We start from the raw sequence: 23,616 nt of genomic DNA, 5'->3' as shown, positions 1-23,616 counted from the left end.
TGTCACAAGCCACTGCGTTGCTAGGAGATGCGAACGCCGGGCGATCAATCGCTGAACTCCTCCTACCTTCTCCTAAGAGCTGCATCTTGTTTAAAACGTCACCATCCCTCAAAGCTGCTACACGGCCTTTAGGCCGCAACTTGCCAAGCGTCATCAGCCCTCAAGGCTGCTACAAGCTTGCCAAGCATTACCAGCCCTCAAGACTGCAACACGGCCACCTCTTGTCAAGCGTCACCAGCCCTCAAGGCTGTTACACGGCCCAAGGGAGCATCTTGCCAAGCGTAACCAGCCCCCAAGGCTGTTGCTGGACTCTGCTCTTTAGAAATAACCCTTCAGTCATAACATTTGTGCCCTCAGAATCAGGCCCTTAGTCTTTATTCTGTTTGGTCTCTGAATGCGCCTGCAATGTCCACCATTGGTCTATACCAGGGGTTCCCAACCACGGTCCTCAAGGCACACTAACAGTCCAGGTTTTAGGGATAGCCATACTTGAGCACAGGTGACTTCATTAGTTCCTCATTTATTTTGATTAAACCATCTGTGCACAATCATGGATAGCATTAAAACCAGGACTGTTAGTGTGCCTTGAGGACCTAGGTTAGGAATCACTGCTCTACACCAATAATGTGGCCAGTCATAAATGCGCACAAATTCAAGAGAATGTTGGCCTCATGTGCGACCACATATATATTACACTTACAGTATAAGAAATACTGTTGTTCTGCTTTTGTCCTTATCTGGGGAACACCGACGCTGGGATATGAGAGAGAGGCCGAGGAGTAGGCACAAAAATAGTTAATGGGCTGAAACTCTCCATCTCTTATATACTCTCTCCTGGTCTTGTGTCTTTTTCTTTGTGTATTATCACTAGTGATAACGGTATGTCTGCAAATGTTGATAAACCTCCCAAAACTAAGTAAGGGGGAGTTCTTTTGGTACTTTAATGTTTTGCTAAACTCCTCAATGGGAGTAAGGAGGAGGGGGCCCTTTGCAGGGGCAGATCAAGAAGAAAATGACAGGGAGGGCTCTATGATAGGAAAAGAGGGGGTGGTCATCGGCTACAGTTACATTTGCGCACACCCAGAAAAAGGGCGTGTCCTTGCTACAAATGACGTGGCCTCACAGGATAGGCAGTCCTTGTGAGCCATACCCCTCATTTTCTTCACACTGAGGACAATGGGGTACATAAAATAACAAGGCCATGACCCTTACCTCAGCCATGCAGTGTCTCTCCAGCTCCATTCTGTGCCTCCAGCCAGCCAGCCCCCCTTCTGTGCCTCCAGCCAGCCAGCCAGCCTCCCTTCTGTCAGTTGAGAAAAATCTCCAGCCACTTCCCCCAGTTTCTTCAGCCTCACTGCTGTGTTTCTGCAGCTACAGCCCCGCAGTGTCTCTCCAGCCCGTCCCCCAGGGTCTCGCCAGCCAGGCCCCCTATGCCTGCAGCCAGTCTTTTCCCTCTCACAGGCACGCTGTCAGTGTGTTTAGACCTGCCGGCCTCTGCTGAGTCTGGACCAGCCATTGCCGTGCCTTCACAGTTCTGTTGCCAGAAGGATCAGCTGTTACAGCCGCAGCAGGTCCTTGTGCCCTCAGGCTCTATTAAAGCTGTTAGCTGCTGCCGCTCTCCATTACAAAAAAGACAGATTGTGATGCAGAGGCGCTTAGCCAATGTTCGGCAGGTAATAATACTCCACCAGAGGAGGTGTTACCACTGTGGGTGAAGGTAATGGCTCAGTCCATTGCTGACTTAGAAAATGAAGTATGAGATGTACGTAGCTAGACTGAGGTTAGTGCCTCAGTTCCTTTGGCTCTACAGCAGGCCCCACTGTCCCAGTCTCCCTCTTTTGAAATATTAGGTAATCCGCCCGTTTTAAGGTTATATTTTCAGATGGACTGACTTTATAGGGTCTGTTCATCTTTGGAAGCAGTGTTGGGTTCATTTGGGATTGGTGCTAATAAACGCCAGCCTCCACAGACTGTGCATTTCCCAGGGGATGATGTCTCGGACGGGATGCGGGATGCTGCTGCTCTTAAAGATCCTACAGATCATAAGTGTGAATCCTTACTTAAATCTGTATTTTCATTAACAGGTACTACCTTGTGTCCAGCTTTGGCAGGGACCTGGGTTACCAAAGCTATAGAAGCTTGGTCGGACCAGCTAGCAGGTTATTCAGATCTCCTAGCCCTCATAGACAAAATGAAGCAGACTTACATTTATGTAAGTCATAAGTTTTTGTACGTTATCTCTCGTATTTCAGCTTTATCCCATCTATCTCTGCCAGAAGGTCGCATTGGTTGCATTCCTGGCAGGCGGATAATGCGTCTAAAAAGACGTTGGAAGCAATTCCTTTCATAGGACAATCCTTATTTTGGCCAGAACTGGAGTGCATAATTATACAGGCAACTGATGGTAAGAGTCATTATCTTCCAGTTCTTCATCACGCCCTACTAGGTATCTGCCCATTCTGTTCTCTTGTAGGTTCCGGCCTCCACCCACTAGTGGTGCTAGAGGAGGTCACAGAGTGGGTCAGTTCAGAGGACTAATGGCCATGGGGTTCCGCCGTCCAGGCTTCCATAGAGGTGACAGGTTTTCCCAATGACTTTTGTCAGAAGGGTCCCAGTTCCACTTGTATAGGGGCTCATCTTCTTTTGTTCAGGTACGCCTGGTTCCGGTCAATCACAGATCTTTGGGTCAGAGGGCTTCTCTCCAGAGGTAATATGCTGGATCTGGAGGGTCCTCGTCACCATCGTTTTTATTTTTTTTGTAACCTCTATATCGGGATCAACTCCGAAGAAGGGCATTGATGAGGGTAATTCACACTCTCTTGTGCACAGGGGTTGTGATCCCAATACACCAGCAGGGCCTAGGACAGGGGTAGCCAACCATGGTCCACAAGAGCTACCAACAGTGGATGTTTTCCAGGTCTCCTCACAGAATCACAAGTGAAATAATTCGCTCCACCTTCGGATCTTTTCAAATCTGTTCGTGAGTAATGAATACACCTGTGCATCAGCTAGGTGGTCTGGAAAACGTGAACTGTTAGTAGCTCTCGAGGACCGAGGTTGGCTACCCCTGGTCTAGGATTTTATGCAAATCTTTTCCTGATAAAGAAATTAGACTGCTCTTTTCGTTCCATCTTGAATTTAGAAAAAGCTCAACCCACACATAAAACTGCAGAAGTTGAAGGGTAGAGTCTTTGCAATCCATAATTGCTCCTATGTATGGGGGAGAATTTCTTGTGTTCCTTGATAACAAGGAGGCAAATCTGCCCGTACCAATTTGGGGACGAGATCACAAACTACTGCATTTTGCAGTAGATCCTCTTATTTTTCAATTTCAGGCTTTGCCCTTCTGGCACCTATGGTGGCTATACTATGTCATGAAGAATTTGCGGTAATTCCTTATCTAAACGACCTGCTGGTCAAAGCATCATCAGAAGATCTATTTGGTGCTTGCTTACAGGTTGTCTGGAATTCCACGGCTGGGTTTTCAACCTGCCCAAGTCCAATCTGGTCCCAGCACGGAGGATGGTGTTTCTGGGCCTTCTCTTCAACACCTCGTTTCAGTGTGTGTTTTAGCCAAGGGACAAAATCGGGGAAATGCAGTGCCTGGTAGGAGTCCTTTTTTCTCTTCACAAGGTGTCCATTCTACGCTGCATGCAGCTACTGGGAAAAATGGCAGTCGCATTTGAGCGTTTTCTTTTGCACGTTTCCACGCCAAGCCCCTTTAGCATGTTATCCTTCAGCGTTGGATTAGGTAGGACCCCTGCCTAGATCCGCATTTTTTTCCCCTGCCCATATAGACATGCCACAGTCCCTGTCCAGGGGATGTCGGATTTCTCCTTGGAAATTGACACTATTCACAATAGACATCAGTCTCCAGGGATGGAGTGCAGTGACTCTAGGGTCCCAGTTCCAGGGGGTTTGGTCGCTGGAACAGAGAATACTTTTTATAAATATGCTAGAACTACAAGCAGTTTTTTGTGTTCTGGTCCAGGCACAACATTTTCTCAAGGGCAGGCCTTTACAGATTCAGTCAGCCTGCCACAGTGGGTAGCATACATTAACAGACGAGGAGGAACCAGAAGTCCTCAAGGTTATGTTAGACAGTCCATTTTTATCTTAGGGTTGCACAACTTTGAAGCCGACTCTCAGTAGACAGAGAGTTCACTAAGGGGAGTGGTCCCTACATCAGGACACATTCAATCAGATTGAGTAAAATTGGGGTCTGCCAGATATAGTCCTCATGGCATCCAGGTTGAACAGGAAGCTTCCGCGGTATGGAGCACGGCCACAGGGGACCCTAGTAGATGCCTTGACAGCCAAGTGGTCTTTCCACTTCGGGTATCTCTTCCCACCCATATCCATTCTCCTGCAAGTAATCAGACAGGTCAAGCGAGAAAAGGCTCATGTCCTTCTAATAGTGCCAAATTTTCCACGGAGGTCATGGTACTCAGGTTTTTGTGGTAAATTTGGTTCTTCCATTCCAATTTACCTCAATTGGCTTTAACGGCGTGACACTTTAGACCAGTTTCCTGAAGGTCCAAGGGGTCTTCTATAGCCAAAAGCCAGACTATGTTGTAAGCGCATAAGTCATCCACTTCAGTTATTTATCGTAGGGTGTGGAGATCTTACATACGATGATACGAAGCCAAGACCGTTTTGGCTTCTAAGTTCTGCTTACCATATCTACTTTTTTTTTTTTTTTCACAGCAAGGATTGTCCAAATGCCTCTATTCTGAGGGACCAGACTTCAGCCTAGTCTGTACTTTTTCAGAGGTGTCTGGCATCCTTACCAGATGTTAAAACTTTCATGCAAGCAGTATTGCATGTCCAGCCACCTTATGTTCCACCCGTCCCACCATGGGACCTTTTAATTTAGTTTTAAAAAGAAAAATAGGAGCGCTGACCACATATAATTAGCACAGTTTAATAGTACATATTAGTATAAACAATAATTGGACACCACATCTAAAATTACACATGCCTATGATAAAAAATCATGAGAAAATAAAAACAAAGTATTGATTGAATATCGGGACCAGCTGTAGACAATGTAGGAGTAGATACCTATTGTCCACAAAGCATAAGAACAATCTGCTTGTTAGTATGTCTGAATGAACATAAAATAATTCCACTTCTAGGGTTATAGAGAAGTGTTCATTAACAGCTTATAAGAGATCTCAACAGTCATCCTTTGAAAGCTTCTGGTTAGTAAAATGTTAGTAGAAATGTGCCAACATCTATATAAAGCTGATTTTGTATCAGAAAACTGTCGCCGTTGGTCATTAAAATATGGTATTCTTGCTCTGTATAAGTAATTAGTAATCAAAATAAAGATTCCCTGTTTCACAATCAGAAATGACTAGAATATCTAGTTCAAGGTCCAGCAGCATAAATTGTATGGTTAGCAGTAATTAGTGTTGCCATTCACGGCTAGTATTTATACAGTCCTCTGACCTTCCATTCACTTATGTGACACTGGAGTAGTTTCACGTCCAGGTATACTGGGGCCCCGTATTTATGTACCTGCTTCCGACAATGCTGCATACAGTGGCACTTAGCTTTTCTCGGTCACCGTCTGTCTCCACAGGAGAGTTTATGGTTAGATGACCGGCGCCTGCACCTTCCTCCCATCTCACACGCTGGTGTCGGTGTGTGGACACATGATGCAGAGATCTTGACAAGTGCAGGTTTTCTCATTGGGTCAGGTGTCCTCAGGCTGGTATTCCCAAAGGGGGTTGGACTTGACGCGTTTCTCAGCCTCAATCAAGCGGCTGTTTCCTCAGAAGTGACATCCCTAGATAACTCCCATTCTTTTATTGTGAGATTCAGCCAATCAGGGCTATTTGTTTCTCACTGAGGGAATTTTTTAACTCATTGTTTCCCTTTTTAAATTACAAAGTATCAATATTCTAGCAGTAATACAATTAAAAACATCAATATAGACAACATTCAATAGCATTATAATTTATTTGAGGTAGGTATAATCACTAAGGCAGGTTTCTGTGCGCTCATATCCTAATCTTAAATGAATAATTGCACATAAAATAAGAGACCATTTATCAAACTATAGTTTGCAGCACCAAGTATATATATAAATATTCCCAAATGTAAATTTAAATAATGCATAACCATAAAATTTCCAAAGTAACTTCTAGACCGTCATACTGCAATCTTGTAATGATTTATAGTGCATCTTCTTAGTTCAAGTAGCCCGCAAATGGGGATCAGATGCATGTGTGTATATATAGCACTTGTGACATGTTTAGATCAATCCATTATATCATTACCTAAGGAAAACCTATATATAATGAGGAGAAATCTTCTACTAAAGTAAAATTTCCCTTTTAGTTTAATTTCTGTAGACCTAATGAAATCAGGGGAAATATAACGGTCCTATTGATGACCAATATCGTAAAATAGAAATTGGCTTTAGGAGATGAAAATGGTGTTGCGAAAAAATGGGAGAAGGGGGGAGGGGAAGAGAGGGGGGAGGAAATGCTGCGACAGCGGGATTGATGGTATTGGAGGCTGAAACTGAAGAGGATATTGGACAAACATTTCCTGGGGGAGCTCAGGGAGATGGTGAACTGGAGTAGATCACCAAAACCCGGACCCTCTCCCAAGATATAGGTATCAATAACATGTTAAATTCCATTCAATTCAATTGTATCATTCAGCCCATTTGGAATCAATGTCCCCAATTAAAAAATCCAAAAAGTAATCCAAAAGTACCTCCCTGTCTGATAAATTATTTGAAAAAGGTTTGCACAACAGTGGCATGCTGGATGCCCGGGTGTAATAAATTAAAAAAACAAAAAAACTAGACCTAATATGTGCATCATACATCAGCGCCACAGTTCCCCGAACAAGACCACCAATCTGCGGACATTGATGATCGGCGATCCGGTGGTGGCTTGGGGAAATTCTACATGTCCAAAATCTCAACTCTCCGATCCCGATCTTTTTTTGGTCGGGATCAGCAAATCGGGGAAATCCAACATGTTGGATTTCCTGATCACCAAATAGGGGATCAGGCTATTGTTCAGTCGCAGATGTATGGGTTCCTTGGTCTCATGCCTATAAGGTGATTTATTTTTATTTTTTTTAACTTCTAATTAGATTTAGAACCCGGAGTGGCTTTTCCCTAGTTATTTGTGTTCAATTGTGGTGTTTGCCGGTGAAGACCTTGTTTAGTAAACAACTGACTCTAATCTGAAAATATTCTCTTTTTTTTTTTTTTATCTTAAACTCATCTGATTTTGTAACATCTTGACCTAAATGTCCTTTTTCGTTACACAGGAAAAAAACACTTTGTCCATGTGCACAGTGAGCTTGAGCATACCAAGGGCCTGGAAATCCTTTCTCTCTATGTTGATAAGAAAGTGGAAGAGCTGCCGAATGAGGCTCATCACATCATAGAAGAGTCAAAAGGTAGACGCCTGTCTTGTACAGGTTTATGGCGACTGTCCGCTTTGGGGAAAGTGTTGGCATATTGTCACAGCCTATGGCAGTACTGTGGCATCACACAGTTCGAGTCTATGGTGATTTTTAAATTATAGGCACACAATGCAGACATGGACCTTTTTAACAAACAAGTTATAATTACAGGGTTGTGTAGAAGACAGAATTTGCTTTTACCTTACTTACCCCTGGTTTTTTTTCTAAAAGGGCCGCATATAAAGCAACAGTGTCCTACCCATGGTGACATTTTTATTGTAGAACTGGCAAGTGACCAACCAAAAACATGCCACTGTTGTTCTACATAGAGCAGTGGTTCCCAAATTTTCTTGAATCATGGGCACCCTAGAGTATCAGCATTTTTTTCACGGCAGCCCTAGGTCAAAGGTTTCTTAATTTAATATTTTTTATGAATTTCTCATTGAGTAATTGCGCTTTCCTTTCACCCTTAGGCTCAGTTATGTGGTGGTGGTGGACAGGGTGGTGCTCTGTTTGTCCACATATTTTATGATTGGCAGCCACCAGCACTGTTTTTTCCTATCACATTGACCATAACTCATGTGATTTAGACCTGAACCACCAGCCCGTTGTACCCCTGTAAGTGCCCACAGCACCCAGGGTTTGGGAATCACTGAGGATTATTCTATTTTCAGCATTTAATGTTTTCCTGAGTGCTGAAATAGGGTCACATATAAGTAGGAAATTTACATGTTCAGTCACTTTCATTTCCCAAAGGCTGGTGGTGGTGCTCGCTACTGCAGGAAGGCACACACCTTTTTAATAGCCGCATGTCTAAGACCTAATAAGCGAGAATGATTTTCACTTAGTCATATAGAAAAATAATCTGAATTTTTGTTTTCTCCTCCCTTTGGAGTGAATTTACTAAAATGAGAGTTTTTAGAAGTGGAGATGTTGCCCATAGCAACCAATCAGATTCTAGCTATTATCTTCTAGAAGGTGCTAGTTAAATGTTTATGTTGCTATGGGCAACATCTCCACTTCTGAAAATTCAGTTTAGTAAATGTACCCCTTTGTCTTTCTCCGCAGGCTCTCCTCTTGTAGTGTCTTTGATTGGAGCTCTGCTGCGGGAATTCCCCAGTCGCTGGAATTTCTACCTCAACCAGCTTAAGAGAAAACAATTTAAAAGAATAAGGAAATCCTCCTCATATGATTATGAAGCACTTGATGAAGCTATGTCTATGAGTGTGGATAGACTAAAAGACCATCTAAAGGAATACTACAATGATTTCTCTGTCATAGAAAAGGATGTGAAAGTGCCAACACAGGTACCTCTGGCATCATTTTGGTGGCAATTACAACTCTTGTTTTTACGTATGATATCAGATAATTACCCACTTATTCAAAGCAGCATTTTGTAAAAGAAAAAAATTCTCCAATTCGCCCAGAGGGGCGCTACAACGTTGTTAGGTTTGGGGGGTCAAGATATAATCTAATTTCGGCACGTTCAATTACATGGATTGGTGAATGCCGTTTTTTTTTGTATGTATGTATATATATATATATATATATATATATATATATATATATATATATATATATATATATATATATATATAATTTAATATTTTTTTTAATATCTGTGTGTATGTGTAATACAAGGTCACTGGTGCCCTCCGTAGGTGATCCCAGCAAGGAACCCCAACAATACAGTCGAAGGACGGCGGCACTCAATAATGATTATACCTGCTGCTGATTGGACATATTTATCTGAGTGCCGCCGGCCTTCGATTGTGTGTGTGTGTATATGTTTATATATATATTGGCTAGACCTATTCCTGAGGCGCGGCGTCTAATGTGCCAGCGGTATTCACCAGAGACCCTCGCAAGAAGGTATGGACTTGGCTGTGTCCGACACACAGGTCGCGTCCCTCAGGTTAGGTTTCCCTATATAGGTGCTGGTGAACTTGGTTGGAGTGCATGAGACTTTAGCGTTGTCGACAAGCCGGGTCAGAACTAACAGACGAGATGGTAGCAGGGAGCAGACGTAAACGGGTCACAAGGAATAGCCGAGGTCAGAATTGGATATCAACGCAGAACCAGGGGTCAGGCAGAATCGAAGTCGCGAATAAGCCAGGACCGATAATCAGGATAGGTCAGGACCAATAATCAGGATATGCACAGGAACGCTGTAGTATGGTTATGGAGCCTATACTCTGGCACAGGAGTGGTCCCAGGGACCTCCTTTTATAGGCAGGCTTGTATGGGGCGCCTCCTGTGACGTCATTCAAGAGGTGTACTAGCCCCTTAACTTTCCTTGCAGTACGGCGCCGCGCCCCTAGGGAGCCGCGGCCGTCTGCACACTTACTAACAGTGGGAACTGTACAGAAGCAGGCGCCGGAATCTCCCTGCTGCCACTCACCGGGGGGACCCCCCAGGAGCTGGAGAGGACCTCGTCGGCAGCGGGCGCCGGGATCTCCCCGCCCGCTGCCCGTCAGGGAGCCTGTGCTGCCGGACCCTGTAAGTGATGACCGGTGTCCGGCACACTGTGACACCTGGAAGAAGAGGACTGGCCGTCGGGTTGAGTATGGGGGCTGGACGAAGCAAAGAGTGGTTGGTGTGTTGTGGTGGGGAGGGGGGGGGGGGATATTGAGGTGGCCCAACATATGCTGGGTCTGTTACACTAGTAATTATAATAATTTTAACAAATTCTTTTAAATAAGTATTGTCTTTTAAATTCAGCAATGTAGTGGCGCTAAGCATGTCTAGCCCTAGCCATGTCTTTTGTCCTCATGCAGCCACAATAGTATACTAAAGCAAAAAGAATATCCAAAAATGTCCCTTCCTAGCGGATATGTTGTTTTGTATTTCCACACATCTAAAAACCGCTATGCTTTTGTGTTCATGCCTACTTTCAATACAAAGTGGATGGGTATATCATACTCTACTGCTTGGAATAATATTTTCTACTGCAGGGTCCATAGGGTATCGGCGATGGCTCTGCCGTCGGGCACCACACAGTTAAACACTTGGTCCCAGGATGCACCGGGACCTCCTCTCCTACACCCGGGCCGCAGGCCAAGGCACCTTCAGTTTCGTAGGTGCCCGGCCAGAGTAGGGTCACTGCACAGGGGGGCTGCTGAGACAGCCCCAGACCATCTTCAAGAGAGGTCAGCACGGACAGTCCAGAGGACGTCCGTGCTGCCGCTCCGACACCCCTGCCCGCGTCGACCACGGTACTGATCCGGGGAACTCGGCGGGCGCTTGGGGGTTCCAGCTAGCAGGAACCCCCGGGGAGCCCTGGACTGTGGCCGGAACGCAGGGGGACAGCAAGGTAAGCAGCGGGCGCCTGCGGTAGGCACCTGCTGATGCACAGTCCGTTTTTGTCCCCAGGGCTGGGGGCTCCCTGCGGACGGCTGCAAGAGGAGCCAGGCAAGAGCCTGCGCTACTACTGGACCACCAGGATATGGGGCTGGCATGCCGCGGAGTTGCGCCAGCATCCAGGGGGTTAAATGCATGCCAGGGGGGAGCGCTATCCCTGTACAGCACAGGAGGCTCCCCCCCCCCCTCCCCCTGCTGCACACAGCGCTGTTTTCTCTATGTATTAAGCGGGCTGTACCAGCGATCCTCCCCCGGTCCCGCGTCCTCTGAGCTCTTCGGCGGCCATCTTTTTTTTGAGCAATCGCTGGTCTCAATGTGGTGCGGTGCCTGGGTCACCCCTGCATACCTCTCCTCACAGAAGGTCAGTGTAAGTAGTATTATTCCCACTAGACTTTAGGTCTTGTGGTTGATTGTGGTGCCATTGTGCAGGTAGTTATTCTGCATAGTGTGTGACTTATGCTAGCGCGGTGTGTCTGATTTCTTTCTGTCAGCCATTTTACTATCCCCGTTTCTCTCTCCCTTCAGCCCTCATGGTACCGGTACTGTCAGGGTGGGAATTTACCTCACAGTCAGAAGTGCTTACTGTGTGGTGGGTCACATTGTTTTTCATAATGTCTGGGAGTGATGATTCACTACAGACTAGTGCTCCTCTCCTACCTACATGCTCCAGATGTAAGGTAGGTATTGGAGAAGGGGATGTACTTAAGGAGGGCTTATGTACAGCCTGCTTATGCCCTTTCCTGTACCCCCTGCGGTGCCTATACTGACACAGGAGCCTCCCTGGGCTTGTTTTGTACAGGCTTTGAACGCCGTAGTGGGTCGGTTATGTGCCCCCTGCGTTCTTTCAATTGGGGGTTTACGCAGCAGGCAGTAGTCCCATCCCCATACTAGGGGTCCCGGGACAGATGATGGTGGAATAGTGTTCCCCCTCACCAGACACTTTCCCAAGCGGAACCTGTCTGGGTAAACTCACCACTACTGTGCAGAACCTAACGGATGGGTTACAGGAACCTCAGCTTCGGCCTGCTAAGAGACCGTTATTGTCACGGTCGCTCAGTATGGTAATGATGACATGATGTCAGATGAGGGTGAACTTCTGGATAAGATATTTATTCCAGGCTTCATACGGGCTGTCCGTATGGCAATGCTCATTACAGATGACTGCCTTCCTGCGGCTGTACCTTCATATGCTTACTTTTAGTGTATTTAATGTACAGCTGCTGTTTTTTCCCTATCTGACCAATTAGTGGATCACTTAGAGGAGGCATGGCAGTTTCCAGAGAAACTGTTTCAACCCCAAAAGCGTCTGGCTTATGCATACCCATTTGCAGAGACCTATTTCACCAAATGGGAGTCTCCTCAGGCGGATTCTCATGTGACGCGCTTAGTGACATGACCTTACCTATGCCATCTGTGTCATTGCTCTCTGACGCTATGGACCATAAGGTGGAGGTGTGTCTTAAGTCTATTTACTCCCTCGCTGGAGGGGCCTCCAGACCGGCTATGGCCGTCTGTTGGGTGGCTTGGACCATGGAACGGTGGGCGGATACTTTGGAGGCATCCTTTCCCCCAGATGCTCCCAGTGAATAAATTGTGTTAGTAGGCAATCTCAGAGATTTCGCTGCATACATTAATGAAGCAGCTTTGGACGTGAGCCTACTTTCCTCCAGTATTTCCACGGCAGCGGTGTCAGCACGCCGCTCCTTGTGGTTGTGCTCTTGGAGAGCTGATGCTGAATCCAAGAAGGGCTTAGAATGCCTGCCTTCTAATGGTCAGGTTCTCTTTGGCTTTGATTTAGGCAAAATAATGGATACGCTGGCAGCAGCAAATTCTGCATGTCTACCTTCAGCTCCGACTCCATCTGGGTCAGGGACCTCGTCCTTTCGGCCCGATCGTCCCCAAGCCTAAGGAGCAGTCCTTTCTGAGACCCTCAGGGGCCAGAAAGGCTGGTAAGACCAAGAAACAGGCTTGGAGCACCGAACGTCCGGCCGCCAAACCTGACTATAAACCCTCAGCCTGACTGGACGGGCCTCGCCTTGGGGGATCCCAAGGTGGGAGGCCGACTTCTACTATATGCCGAGTACTGGTGTCAGACCACCACAGATACTTGGGTAGGGGAAGTGGTTTCTCATGGGTATGCCCTCTCATTCCTCAGAAAGCTTCCTAATCAGTTTTTCACCACAGGCCTTCGTTCAGACAAGGCCTTGGAGATCCAGAAGGTTGTGCACTCTATGCTCCAAGCAAGGGTCATAATGCCTGTCCCGTTACACCTAGGGGGGACGGGTTATTATTCCAACCTCTTTCTGGTACAAAAATCAAACTGTTCCTAACGTCCTATTCTCCACCTCAAGTCCCTAAACAAGTTTCTAATGGTACCCAGGTTCAGGATGGAAACCCTGCGTTCCATTATATTAGCTAGGGAACCTGGGGACTTTACGGTGTCTCTGGATATTCAGGATGCCTACCTGCATATCCCCATTGCCACAGCTCAACGTTTTTCTCAGATTTGCGGTACTAGACCACCATTACCAGTTTCAAGCTCTGCCATTTGGCCTCTCTTCGGCACCGCAGGTGTTTACCAAGGTAATGGCGGTCATGGCGGCCCACCTGCAGCTACAGGGGGTTCGCCTGCTACTCTATCTGGACGTCCTTCTACTGTTAACAGGGTCTCCCAAAATACTCTGCAACCATCTGCAACTGACATTATCAGTGTTGCAGACCCACGGCAGGCTGATAAATTGGAGGAAGTCCTCCCTATCTCCATCCCAGAGGAAGATTCATCTGGGTGCACTGTTGGACTCTCAACAGCAGAAGACGGAAGAGAAGATCTCTGTGTTACAGACAAGGATACGCACTTGTCTCCAGGGTCGCCGAGTGTCCATTCACTCAGTGATGTGATTCCTGGGGTCCAAGGTGTCGACGTTCGACATGGTGGAATATGCCCAGTTACATTCCAGATCTCTGCAGAGGTTAGTTCTCTCCAGGTGGGATGGTCTACCCCGTTGGATAATGACACAGACGATGGTGCTTTCTCCGGAGGGGCGACTGTTTCTAACTTGGTGGTTACAGACGTCTCATCTCAACAAGGGACGCCCGTTTTGAATCCCAGACTGGGTCCTTCTCACGATGGATGCCTGTCTGGCAGGGGCATTGTGACGGGTCCGCACGTCTTTCAGGGACAGTGGAAGTCAGTGCAGTCTGCCCTCCCGGTGCATCCTGGGACCAAAAGTTTAACTGTGTGGTACCCGACGGCAGAGCCACCGCCTATACCCCAAGGTATCCTGTGGAACCCGATGGACTTCATAGAAATAGAGATAACAAAGGTAAGTTCTTACCATATCTCTTATTATTATCTCAGGGGCAAACCTAATCAATTACACTCACATTAAAATAAAACAATTGAAGACCCACAAAGGATCATTATGCACAGGAACGTGATATAAGAATTTACCATGGTTCAAACGTGGTGTCTGGAAGAAAGTTGTGGAAAGGCACAAGTTAAGCTGGGTATACACTGTGCAGATCAGATAAACGCTTTTGATCCTCAGAGCAATTATCTGATCAGTGTGCACCCTGTACTCACTGTGCTCTTTTAAGCTCATTGTGTGCCTTCTTCAAGGAGATATGGGAGGTCGGGCATCGCAATTTTTAAGCATTATATATGATCCAACTTCCCGATCCGACCATTACAGGAGCATTTGAAGCCGTTTATTGGCTTTCACTCCTGCCTACACACCTATCCAATTATCGGGTTGATCAGCCGATATTGAGTGATAGACCCAATAATTGCATAGGTGTGTACTCCGTTTTGGAGTAGAGTCAGAGCCCTGACCTAAATCTGTTAGAATATCCGTGGATGGATTTGAAGAGAGCAGTCCATCACCACTTACCACAATTTGTTTAAACCATTCTGCAAGGAAGAATGGACAAATAATCCCCAGTATAGGAGACATACAGTATCCAAACAGACTGATGGCCAGGGGTGGATTGACCATAGACCTCATCAGGAGTTTTCCCAGTGGGCTGGACAGTTTTGGGGCAACTGAAAACAAATTATTTTTCTGTTGTTTTTTTTTTTTTTTTTTTTTTTAAATATGTGACCCGACTCACCCAACAGGAGTCAGCCCTGGCATATTAATGGCTGAAGCTGACATGATTTGTTCATGGTTGTTGACCCCTCCCCAGGGACCAGCCACCTATGAGCTAGATTTGCCCATACATATATAGCATAGATTTCCCCCACACACAGATCTCCCTGTTGCACAGATCCCCCCTCACACATATCTCCCACTAACGCAGAAGATCCCCCCCAATACAAAATATTTCCCCCACAACCACACACAGATTTCCCCCTAGCAGAGAAGATCCCCCACCCCTTACACAGAAAGTGCCAGTCACTGCATAGTAATGAGGCGCCAGCTACTGGAGTCTGCAGGAAAAACCCCTATCCTGTTACACAGTGGTTTACAAGCCCCTAGACAGTGTCCTGTTGTCCACAGAGGACCCTCCTCACCTTGCTCTTGTTGTGTTTTTCCTTCCCTTCTCAGTGCTGCTGCTGAGCTCGGTTGTCTGAGTACTTCATGGTCGAGCCCACTTCACTTAAGACCTAACCCTTCCTGCACTGGTCCCCTGATAGTCAGTGGTGTCCATCAAAGCTCAATGTACGCTCCCACAGTGAGACATGTCTCCATTAGCTCTTTTTCTCTGTGTTTTATTGGCTGCTTCGTGGTCCTGCCCCCCACTCCAGGCAGTGTCTGGCTATCAGAGGTGAGGCTGAGCTCTTGCTGCCTCATTTCTTGTTTCTGTGTTTCCAGGGAGTGCTGCAAATTTGGCGAGTTTTGCCTATAAAAACGTTCAGAATAATACAAAGAAGATATTTAAAAGTTATATATATCTTCTTTGTATTATTCTAATAATTTTATAGTCAAAACTCTGCAGTCTGACAGGGAGTATAACAGGGGAGCCTCTGCCTACTCTGACTGCACGTCCCAGCTGCCTGCTGCAGAGTCCCAGAGACCATTTTCTCATTCATCACTGGGCATGAGTTAGCCAGCAGTGGACACCAAACATTTCCTGCCGCTGGGTGAGTGCCTCTGTGGAATTCCGAGGTGTGCATGCACCTCGGAGCTGCTGTTTGGGGTGCTGCTGGGTGTTTACCCACCTGGTTGTCTGTGGGGGCTGCAGCATCTTTCATTGCATTGTATTACAGCTCCCTGGAAATACACCAGGGTATACAGGCATGTACAAAATTCCTTTATTGCGAGAAGCAAAAAAAGGAAAAGACAAATATGTCTTTGTGGGGAATCCGCCGTTCATTCACCCCATTGTTAATCTGGCCCTGCGCCACAAGTCCAGCAGCTGGGAAACTCCCTCACAGAGAGGAAAGTCCTGTCTACTCGTCTACCAACCAGCCAGAGGATTCACCTCTGGGGACTAACAGAGTGGGTCCTGGCCAACAACACCTCCCCTTACTTCTCCTCTCTCATAAATGGGGTGAGGGAAATATTACATAATCACTCAAACATACAGTGCACATATGAAGATCCCTTTATCAAACTAACAGACGCACACACTATTTAGATTGCCAGCAATCAAAATATAATTGGTATTAAACCAACTCAGGGATACTTAATTTGACATTCTCATACTCTAGTCTGCAGAGTACTAACTGTAACTAGTGGCAGCTTATGAGAAAATATATCTCCATATAATAACTTAAACCAAAATACTGGCTAATTTTTCTAAACTATAGGAAACAATTACTTAAAATACTGATGTAGACTAGTATAATTATGCACACCTAAACAGCAGGGCGGATTGGTCGTAGGCTTCACTGGTAGATGTAATTTTTGTCCAACATGTAACAGGAATTGGGCAACAAGGGTCCAAGTCCACAGACACTCAAGCATGGTGATCTCCCATGCTGGTCTACTCTCCACACAGTCTGTTGGACACAGGCTATGGCCAGAGTACTGTTCCATGAGCGTGTCATCTAGAAGTTATCAAACTACAAGTCTGAGGTGCTATGTACATTATGATGTACTGTATGGGATCACTTTGATTCTCAATGTACTGTATGACATTCAATGGGATGCTGTCTGTCCATTATGGCAGTCACTGGGATGCTGTCTGTCCATTATGGCAGTCACTGGGATGCTGTCTATCCATTATGGCAGTCACTGGGATGCTGTCAGTGCTGTATGGTGATCATGGCATAATAGTCTTTGCTGTATGGTGGCAACTAGGACTTTGTCTGTGCTGTATTGTCACTAGGATGCTCAATTCAATGTGTGGCAGTCCCTGGAATAATCTCTTTACCTTATGGTGGTAACCAAGCTGGTCTCTATACTTGTGGCAGTGACTACGATGCTTTCTGTACTGTATGATGAACCAGGGGCGTAGCAAGACCTATGGGGGCCCCATAGAAAAATTTCCACTGGTACCCCCTCCCCCGGGCATATTATGTTGCAGTTTATCAATTTTGATAGTGCAAATATTAGATAATTATATAGTCTCCCTAATCCTACATGTTTGATACAACATGGTATATAAGAAGGCTATGATTCACTAATAAATCAGTTAGTGAAGAGAGATGGAGGCAAAGGCAGCTGGGCCCCATAGCAGCCCCATTCTCTCCACCTACTGTCTGAGATCTGCTGCAAAATTGGACAGGTGCGTAGGCATATAATTGGTGTTGAATCTGCGTTCAGGTCTCCAGTAGGGTTGTGTCACCAGTCTGGTCTGGATTTGGATCATCAGAGGATTGGACAAGTGTGTATCCATCTTAAGTCATGCAGTGTCATATCAGATAATTTGCTTTATCCATCGTTCATAAATGAAAAACTGCAGATAAAATGGGGCAGGTGTCTGAAGGGGTAAGGGAGACGAGTCAAAATTTGTTATAAAGTCCTTACCTGAAGATGTTGTTCAGATTTTTTTTCTGAAGATGCTGCTGTTCAGGACCTTATTGGAAGATATAATCCAAAGTTCATATCGGTAGTCATTATCCAAAGTTGCCTAAGTAAAGCAGGAACTACTCAGAGAGTGTCAATGTAGGACAAAATGTCCCCACAAAATGGCTGCCAGTAGCTGGGCATCCTTTATATAGTGCTGTGACCTGCTTTGTGACATCACAATGCATGCAGGCAGCAGCTAGAGATGGCTGTAGCTTAGATTAGCTTTGGGCCCAGATGCCCTGCAGCAGCACTCTGGTGAGGATAGAAAAGCCAGGGCTCAGTAGATGGCAGTGTAACTCAGTGCAGGGAGAGGGTCGGGCCCGAGAGGCGGCCTGGGCTCTGTAGTAGCCGCACCTACTATAGCTACAGCCTTGACTGGGATGCAGTTTGTGCGGCATGGGAAGCACAAAGATGCTCTCTATTGCAGGGTTTCCCAACCACGGTCCACAAGGCACACTAACAGTCCAGGTTTTAAGGATAGTCATAGTTGAGCACAGGTGACTTGGGTATGAGCATTAGTACCTTAGGTATTTTGATTTAACATCTGTGCTTAAGCATGGATATCACTAAAACCAGGACTGTTAGTGTGCCTTGATGACCAAGGTTGGGAATCACTGCTCTATTGTATGGCTGTTAGGTTGGCTGTTTGCTAGCACCACTTATGTTTGTGTTGGGGCGTTTACAGTTTAAATTTGAATGAGGCCATTCTCAGAATTTATTCCAGGGCCACTTTAAGTTCCAATTCCGCCCCTGCTGATGGTTGTAAATGCAGAAAAAAAGGTGGCTCTACAATGTATTAAATCTGAAGACTGATCAACTGTCCTGTTATAGTTTTTCATTTTGTATTAACTTTCAGAATGGTTGCCTTTTTATTTCATTGGTTGAATGCCGTAAGATGAAATGTGTAAATAAAGATGGAATAAGTTTGATTTCATTTATTTTATTTTCCAGAATGTAATGTTACTAAATGTAAGGATTTTGGCAGGGTATGATGATTTTCTATAAGCACTGTATATTATAAAAATATATATCATCTGCTGTTGGTCATTGAGGTTTCTAATAATATAAAATGTTTTATTAGCTATTGCATATAATATCAGAAATATAGACGCATTGAAAATAAAAACAAAAATTGTAATAAAAAACAAAAAATACTATATTTAGTAAAATAGTTGTGTGTTACCATAAAGTTTGAAATATCATGGAACAACAATACATATAGAGCTGGAAATCTAGCTGTGTCAGCTTACACTGTAATATATGAGCTCAAAGGAATAAAAAGAATTTCTATCAGGAGTGTTTACGCCACTATTGCAAATAAATCCTGTATTCCAGACTTCAATTACCTAAAGCAAATATTTATAATCTATATTATATACTTTTAATAATCTACCGTTAATCCAGCACTGTGAATCCTTGATTACATTCATTTCAAGTATGGACTAACCCATAAGGAACAGGACACATGCTAGAGCAAAGACAATTGTTTTTATCTATACAGTATTCATTTATTCCTTGAGGTCTTGTGCATGTGATTTGTCAGATCACTTAAATCTTTAGTGTGAGTGCCTTTGGAAACATATTATTTAAGGTTACTCAGTTGTAGTTATAGTGGAGTGTCTATATTTGGAAGCAGCATTATTATGGGACATCCCTGAGCTTTTACGCTGAGCATCTGTTTCACTCGAAATTTGCATCCTATTCACATAAATAATATGACTGGAAGAAAAAAAAAATCACATTGCATGCATACACTGGGCCTGATTCAGAGGTGTACACTAAATGCAAACACATTGGGAAATTTTGCCGCTTAGCAATTGCTAAAATATGCTAATGCATCAGTCGCCAATTTGTATTGAGACACCCACCGGAGCCCTCGCAGCTGGCCGCAACTGCGTACCCAAATGCAGCATGGGATTGCAGATCCTCAAAACATCGACCCTTTGGGTGAGTCTATGGTCATTGCAAATGCCCGTGGTAACTGAGATGCTGGCTAGTACACACTCAGGAAATGACCCCAACATGCATGCGTTTTGGCCGGAACTCCCCGTAACCACCTACAAAACCGTCTCTTCCTGTCAATCAGGTGTGAGCACATCTTCACAGCGAGCTCATTCGCAATTAATTTGCCACACATTCACAATGTAGCTCTGACGCATGCACAGACCACCGATAATCACTCAACTGCCTGAAATTCTCTGTATCAGGCCCACTGACCACTGGTACTTGCTACATTCATACATCTGTGTACAAAGGGCTCAGATGAGCGCAGCTGCGGCTATTCCTCACTGTGCTCCATCTGCAACTTTCTACATGTGTTGTAACAATTTCTGTGCGGTTAAAGCCACATGCCTTTTCATAAGCAAGGCTTCGCCTTAAGTAGAGATGTAGCTATAGAAATCACTGAATATTTATTAGGTGTTTAGCTATACAAAGGGCACGATTCTATTCAACGCGATGTAAATAGCTTCGGGAGTGAGCTCCCGGAGCTATTCAGTACACCGCGCTGCCAAGTCCGACTAATGATTTCTTCTCTCATCCCTCCAGAGATGAGAGAAGAAATCCGACAAAAGTCGTAGCACGAGGCTGTTTTCTGCCCTTCGCGCCTGGAAAACAGCCTCGCACCGGGAAGTTAGGTCGGGGAATGCCCGTTACCGCGCCTAAAAACCCTGTTTAAGGCGCGAGAACGAGCCTTCCCCGACCTAACATCGCGATGAATTGAATAGCTCCAGGAGCTATCTCCCGGAGCTATTTACATCGCGTTGAATAGAATCGTGCCCAAAGTCCAACCTGGTATCGCTGTTGTTTTTATTGTTGGTAATGTTATTACTCAGCTATTGCGGTACAGCATATGTTATTATACATTCACAGATTATACCTAACCTCACTCTGTCAGTATGGTATCTTCCACTCTGTCTGAGGGTGAGCTGTGTCCTCTGAATCCTTCTGTGTACACTAGGCTTAGTCCTGCATACATGCGTTCACTATTAAGGGGAACATAGGTTCCTTGTTATGTGACACATACAGCCTAACCTGTCATGTCTTACTTACAGGTCCTGTGCATCCTGTGGGACATGGAGCGTGAGGATGTGGAGGATATGCTCCAGGAATTTGTCAACAAATCATTATTATACTGCGATCGAAATGGAAAGTCATTTCTGTATTATTTGCATGATCTCCAGCTGGATTTTCTCACTGAGAGGAACCGAGATCAGCTGCCTGTATGAACACACTGGTTACAGTATTTCGCTAAATCCACTTCTATATATAACCTCTATTAATCAAAAACTATTTACATTGAGACTAAAGATATTGTGTGACCTCTTTTGTTACTAAACGCGTTTCTATTTCAGGCCCTTCACTCCAAGCTTGTTGCTCAGTATCACAAATACTATTCACAAGTTCTACCTACTATGGATCAAGAGGATTGTGTGTACTGGTACCATTACCTAGCTTACCACATGGCCCAGGCAAACATGCACCAAGTAGGTAAATTTACATATACTTGCTTGTTAATCGACTTGGGTTTCCTAATCACTGCTGACTATCATTTCTTCCTGGCATGCACTACCCCTACCACTGGTGTACATATGTTTACTGAGGTCAGTTATGTGAAGTTTCGTGTATATTATCCCTTTCACTAGATAGGATCCCATAATGAGCTGCGCACTTTCCCCTGTAACAGAGGCACTGACAACAGTTTCCTCAGCCAACAGGAAATAACACCATTTATGATAAATAATAGCATTGAATATGGGAGTAATATATTTATTTTCAAGCTTATTTGCATTTGTTCTTTTTTCCGTTGATACATTGGAACCAATTTCAAGTTTTTCTTTAAAAGTATTTTCAATTTTGCAGGATCTCTGCTCTCTTCTGTTTTCACTGGATTGGTTAAAATCAAAAACGAAGTTATTTGGGCCAGCACAACTTATTCATGAGTTTGTACGGTACAGAGACATCCTAGATAAACAGGTAAACGAGTTAAAGCTATTTTGTTACATTGTCCCCTTTTGATCCCCGTTGTGTCCTGGAGATTCAAAACTGATTACTCACTTTCACTTGGATGAGTAGGCAGCCCAGCCATTAGGCAGGCATAGGTAACGCACCTGCCCAAACAACAGTGAGAGAATCTGGCCCGTTCAGCAAGGAGTGAATGTGAGGGTACACAGTTGGGGGTACCTTCAAATATGTGATACTTGAAAATAAAACATTTGTTTAGGCTGATTTCCAGTTCTGTATTGCAAAATCAGGACATCAAATGGTCAGTGATTGTTTACTAAATTGATATTTTGTTTTATTATTTACATGTTTAACATGACGTCCATTTTAATTTGACAGGACAAAAAAGCGCGTGAGGATTTTCAAGAGTTTCTGTCTGTCAATGGGCATCTCCTAGGACAGAACTCTCACATAAACATGGTGCAACTCGGCCTTTCTCAGCCCAATGATTCTGCAGTGTACAAACAGTCTATTCAGCAAGCCAAAGAAGAAGTTACACAAAATGCACTCTATGTCAACTGGGTGTAAGTATCCTAAATCATGTAAACATGACTGCCAAATCTCAGTTATGTGGCTGTTGTTTATTAAATCAGTATAGATCAGGGTTAGGTAATTGCATAACAGCTGTAATCCTGCCATGCCATATGGTTGGCCAAAGTGGATGAGATCCATCACTGAGGCTTATTTATGTAGTCCAAGTCCAAAGATGACTGCTGTCAGCCTGTGTGCATAACTGCATGTACCAACATTCTTAATTGATTTCAATCTGATCATGCATCGCTGACTATCGGACCAATTGCCCAGTATCATCTGACATTGTTTTGTTTTCTTGTGACAGTCTTCAAGATTAATTTGTCTATATTTTTCATGACTGGGTATGCTTCTTAGAAAATACCACTTAAAGTATACACTGTTTTAGTTGTTTTTCCTTTACATTTATTAATTACATCCTCTTTATATGACCAGCTTAGAGATGACTTATAACGGAATGAATGCATTTAATGCACTTCTGTTTTTATGCAAAGACTACACCTAGTGGTGAATGAGGGTGGCCTTATAAAGGGGGACCACTGTATTTATTATTTGCAGCATCTGGTAATATGCCTCGCAGACATCATTTTTCACACCAGGTCCCAGCTTTCCTAAAAACAAAAAACACAGTATTTTTTTTCTTTTAAATACCATACAAGTGTGAGGGAAAGGGTTCTATATGTTGCTGACTGGCATGTTAGGTGTGTACAAGACACATCCAAGATGCTGGAAAATGGCACTTGTGTAGAAGTCTTTAGTAAGAGGATGCTCCACTATAGCAAAACCTGAAACTTGCTTTCATCCAGTGCTGTAACTTCAGATTTGCAAATATTATGCACTATAACACAGGCAAAATAACACTTCAAATCCACGACATCTGTGTTGTTTGTTTGGTTTTCATATTGTTTTGTAGAAACAAACAAAGCATGAGGAACCTGGCCAGCCTAGCAGTACGTCCACACACAGAGGCCGTGTACCACGCATGCTTTTCTCATGACGGCCAGAAGATTGCTTCTTGCGGAGCTGATAAAACCTTACAGGTAGCTCCACAAACTATAAAGTAAGGACGCTGATGTGTTTTTACAGCAAGGTCTGAACAAATGGCTATTTTTTTATTAGTGTTTTATTAGAATATGGGGACAACCTATTTTGATGTGAAATCTAAGTAGTGAATGAATATAAATGCAGTTAAGCTGTAAGTTAGCAACTTTTGCTGAAACTACATCTCCCAGTCCCCTTCACTTCCATGAATGTTATGGGAGGGTCTGTGAAACATCAGCACCCAGCATTGTAACTGTTACTGTGTACAGCTACAGTAGATGTCCATCGC

The 23,616-nt window shown here is 44.6% G+C and overlaps 1 protein-coding gene across 4 annotated transcripts in view; it reads left to right on the top strand.

Moving 5' to 3' along the window:
- APAF1 (apoptotic peptidase activating factor 1) overlaps positions 1–23,616 on the top strand; it is a 100,096-nt gene that overhangs the window by 35,832 nt on the left and 40,648 nt on the right. For all 4 annotated transcript variants that reach the window (XM_088465414.1, XM_088465413.1, XM_088465415.1 and 1 more), the window contains 7 exons: positions 7,300–7,431; positions 8,506–8,744; positions 20,807–20,974; positions 21,107–21,238; positions 21,615–21,728; positions 22,095–22,279; positions 23,200–23,326. In XM_088465414.1, the coding sequence (XP_088321540.1) occupies positions 7,300–7,431; positions 8,506–8,744; positions 20,807–20,974; positions 21,107–21,238; positions 21,615–21,728; positions 22,095–22,279; positions 23,200–23,326 (1,097 nt within the window). The remainder of the gene's footprint in view (positions 1–7,299; positions 7,432–8,505; positions 8,745–20,806; positions 20,975–21,106; positions 21,239–21,614; positions 21,729–22,094; positions 22,280–23,199; positions 23,327–23,616) is intronic.

This window comes from Taudactylus pleione, unplaced genomic scaffold (genome assembly GCF_031769625.1).
Source record: "Taudactylus pleione unplaced genomic scaffold, aTauple2 ptg001990l, whole genome shotgun sequence".
Taxonomy (NCBI): Eukaryota; Metazoa; Chordata; class Amphibia; order Anura; family Myobatrachidae; genus Taudactylus; species Taudactylus pleione.
The sequence above is the reverse complement of the archived record's forward strand: the minus strand, read 5'-3'. Positions and strand labels throughout refer to the sequence as shown.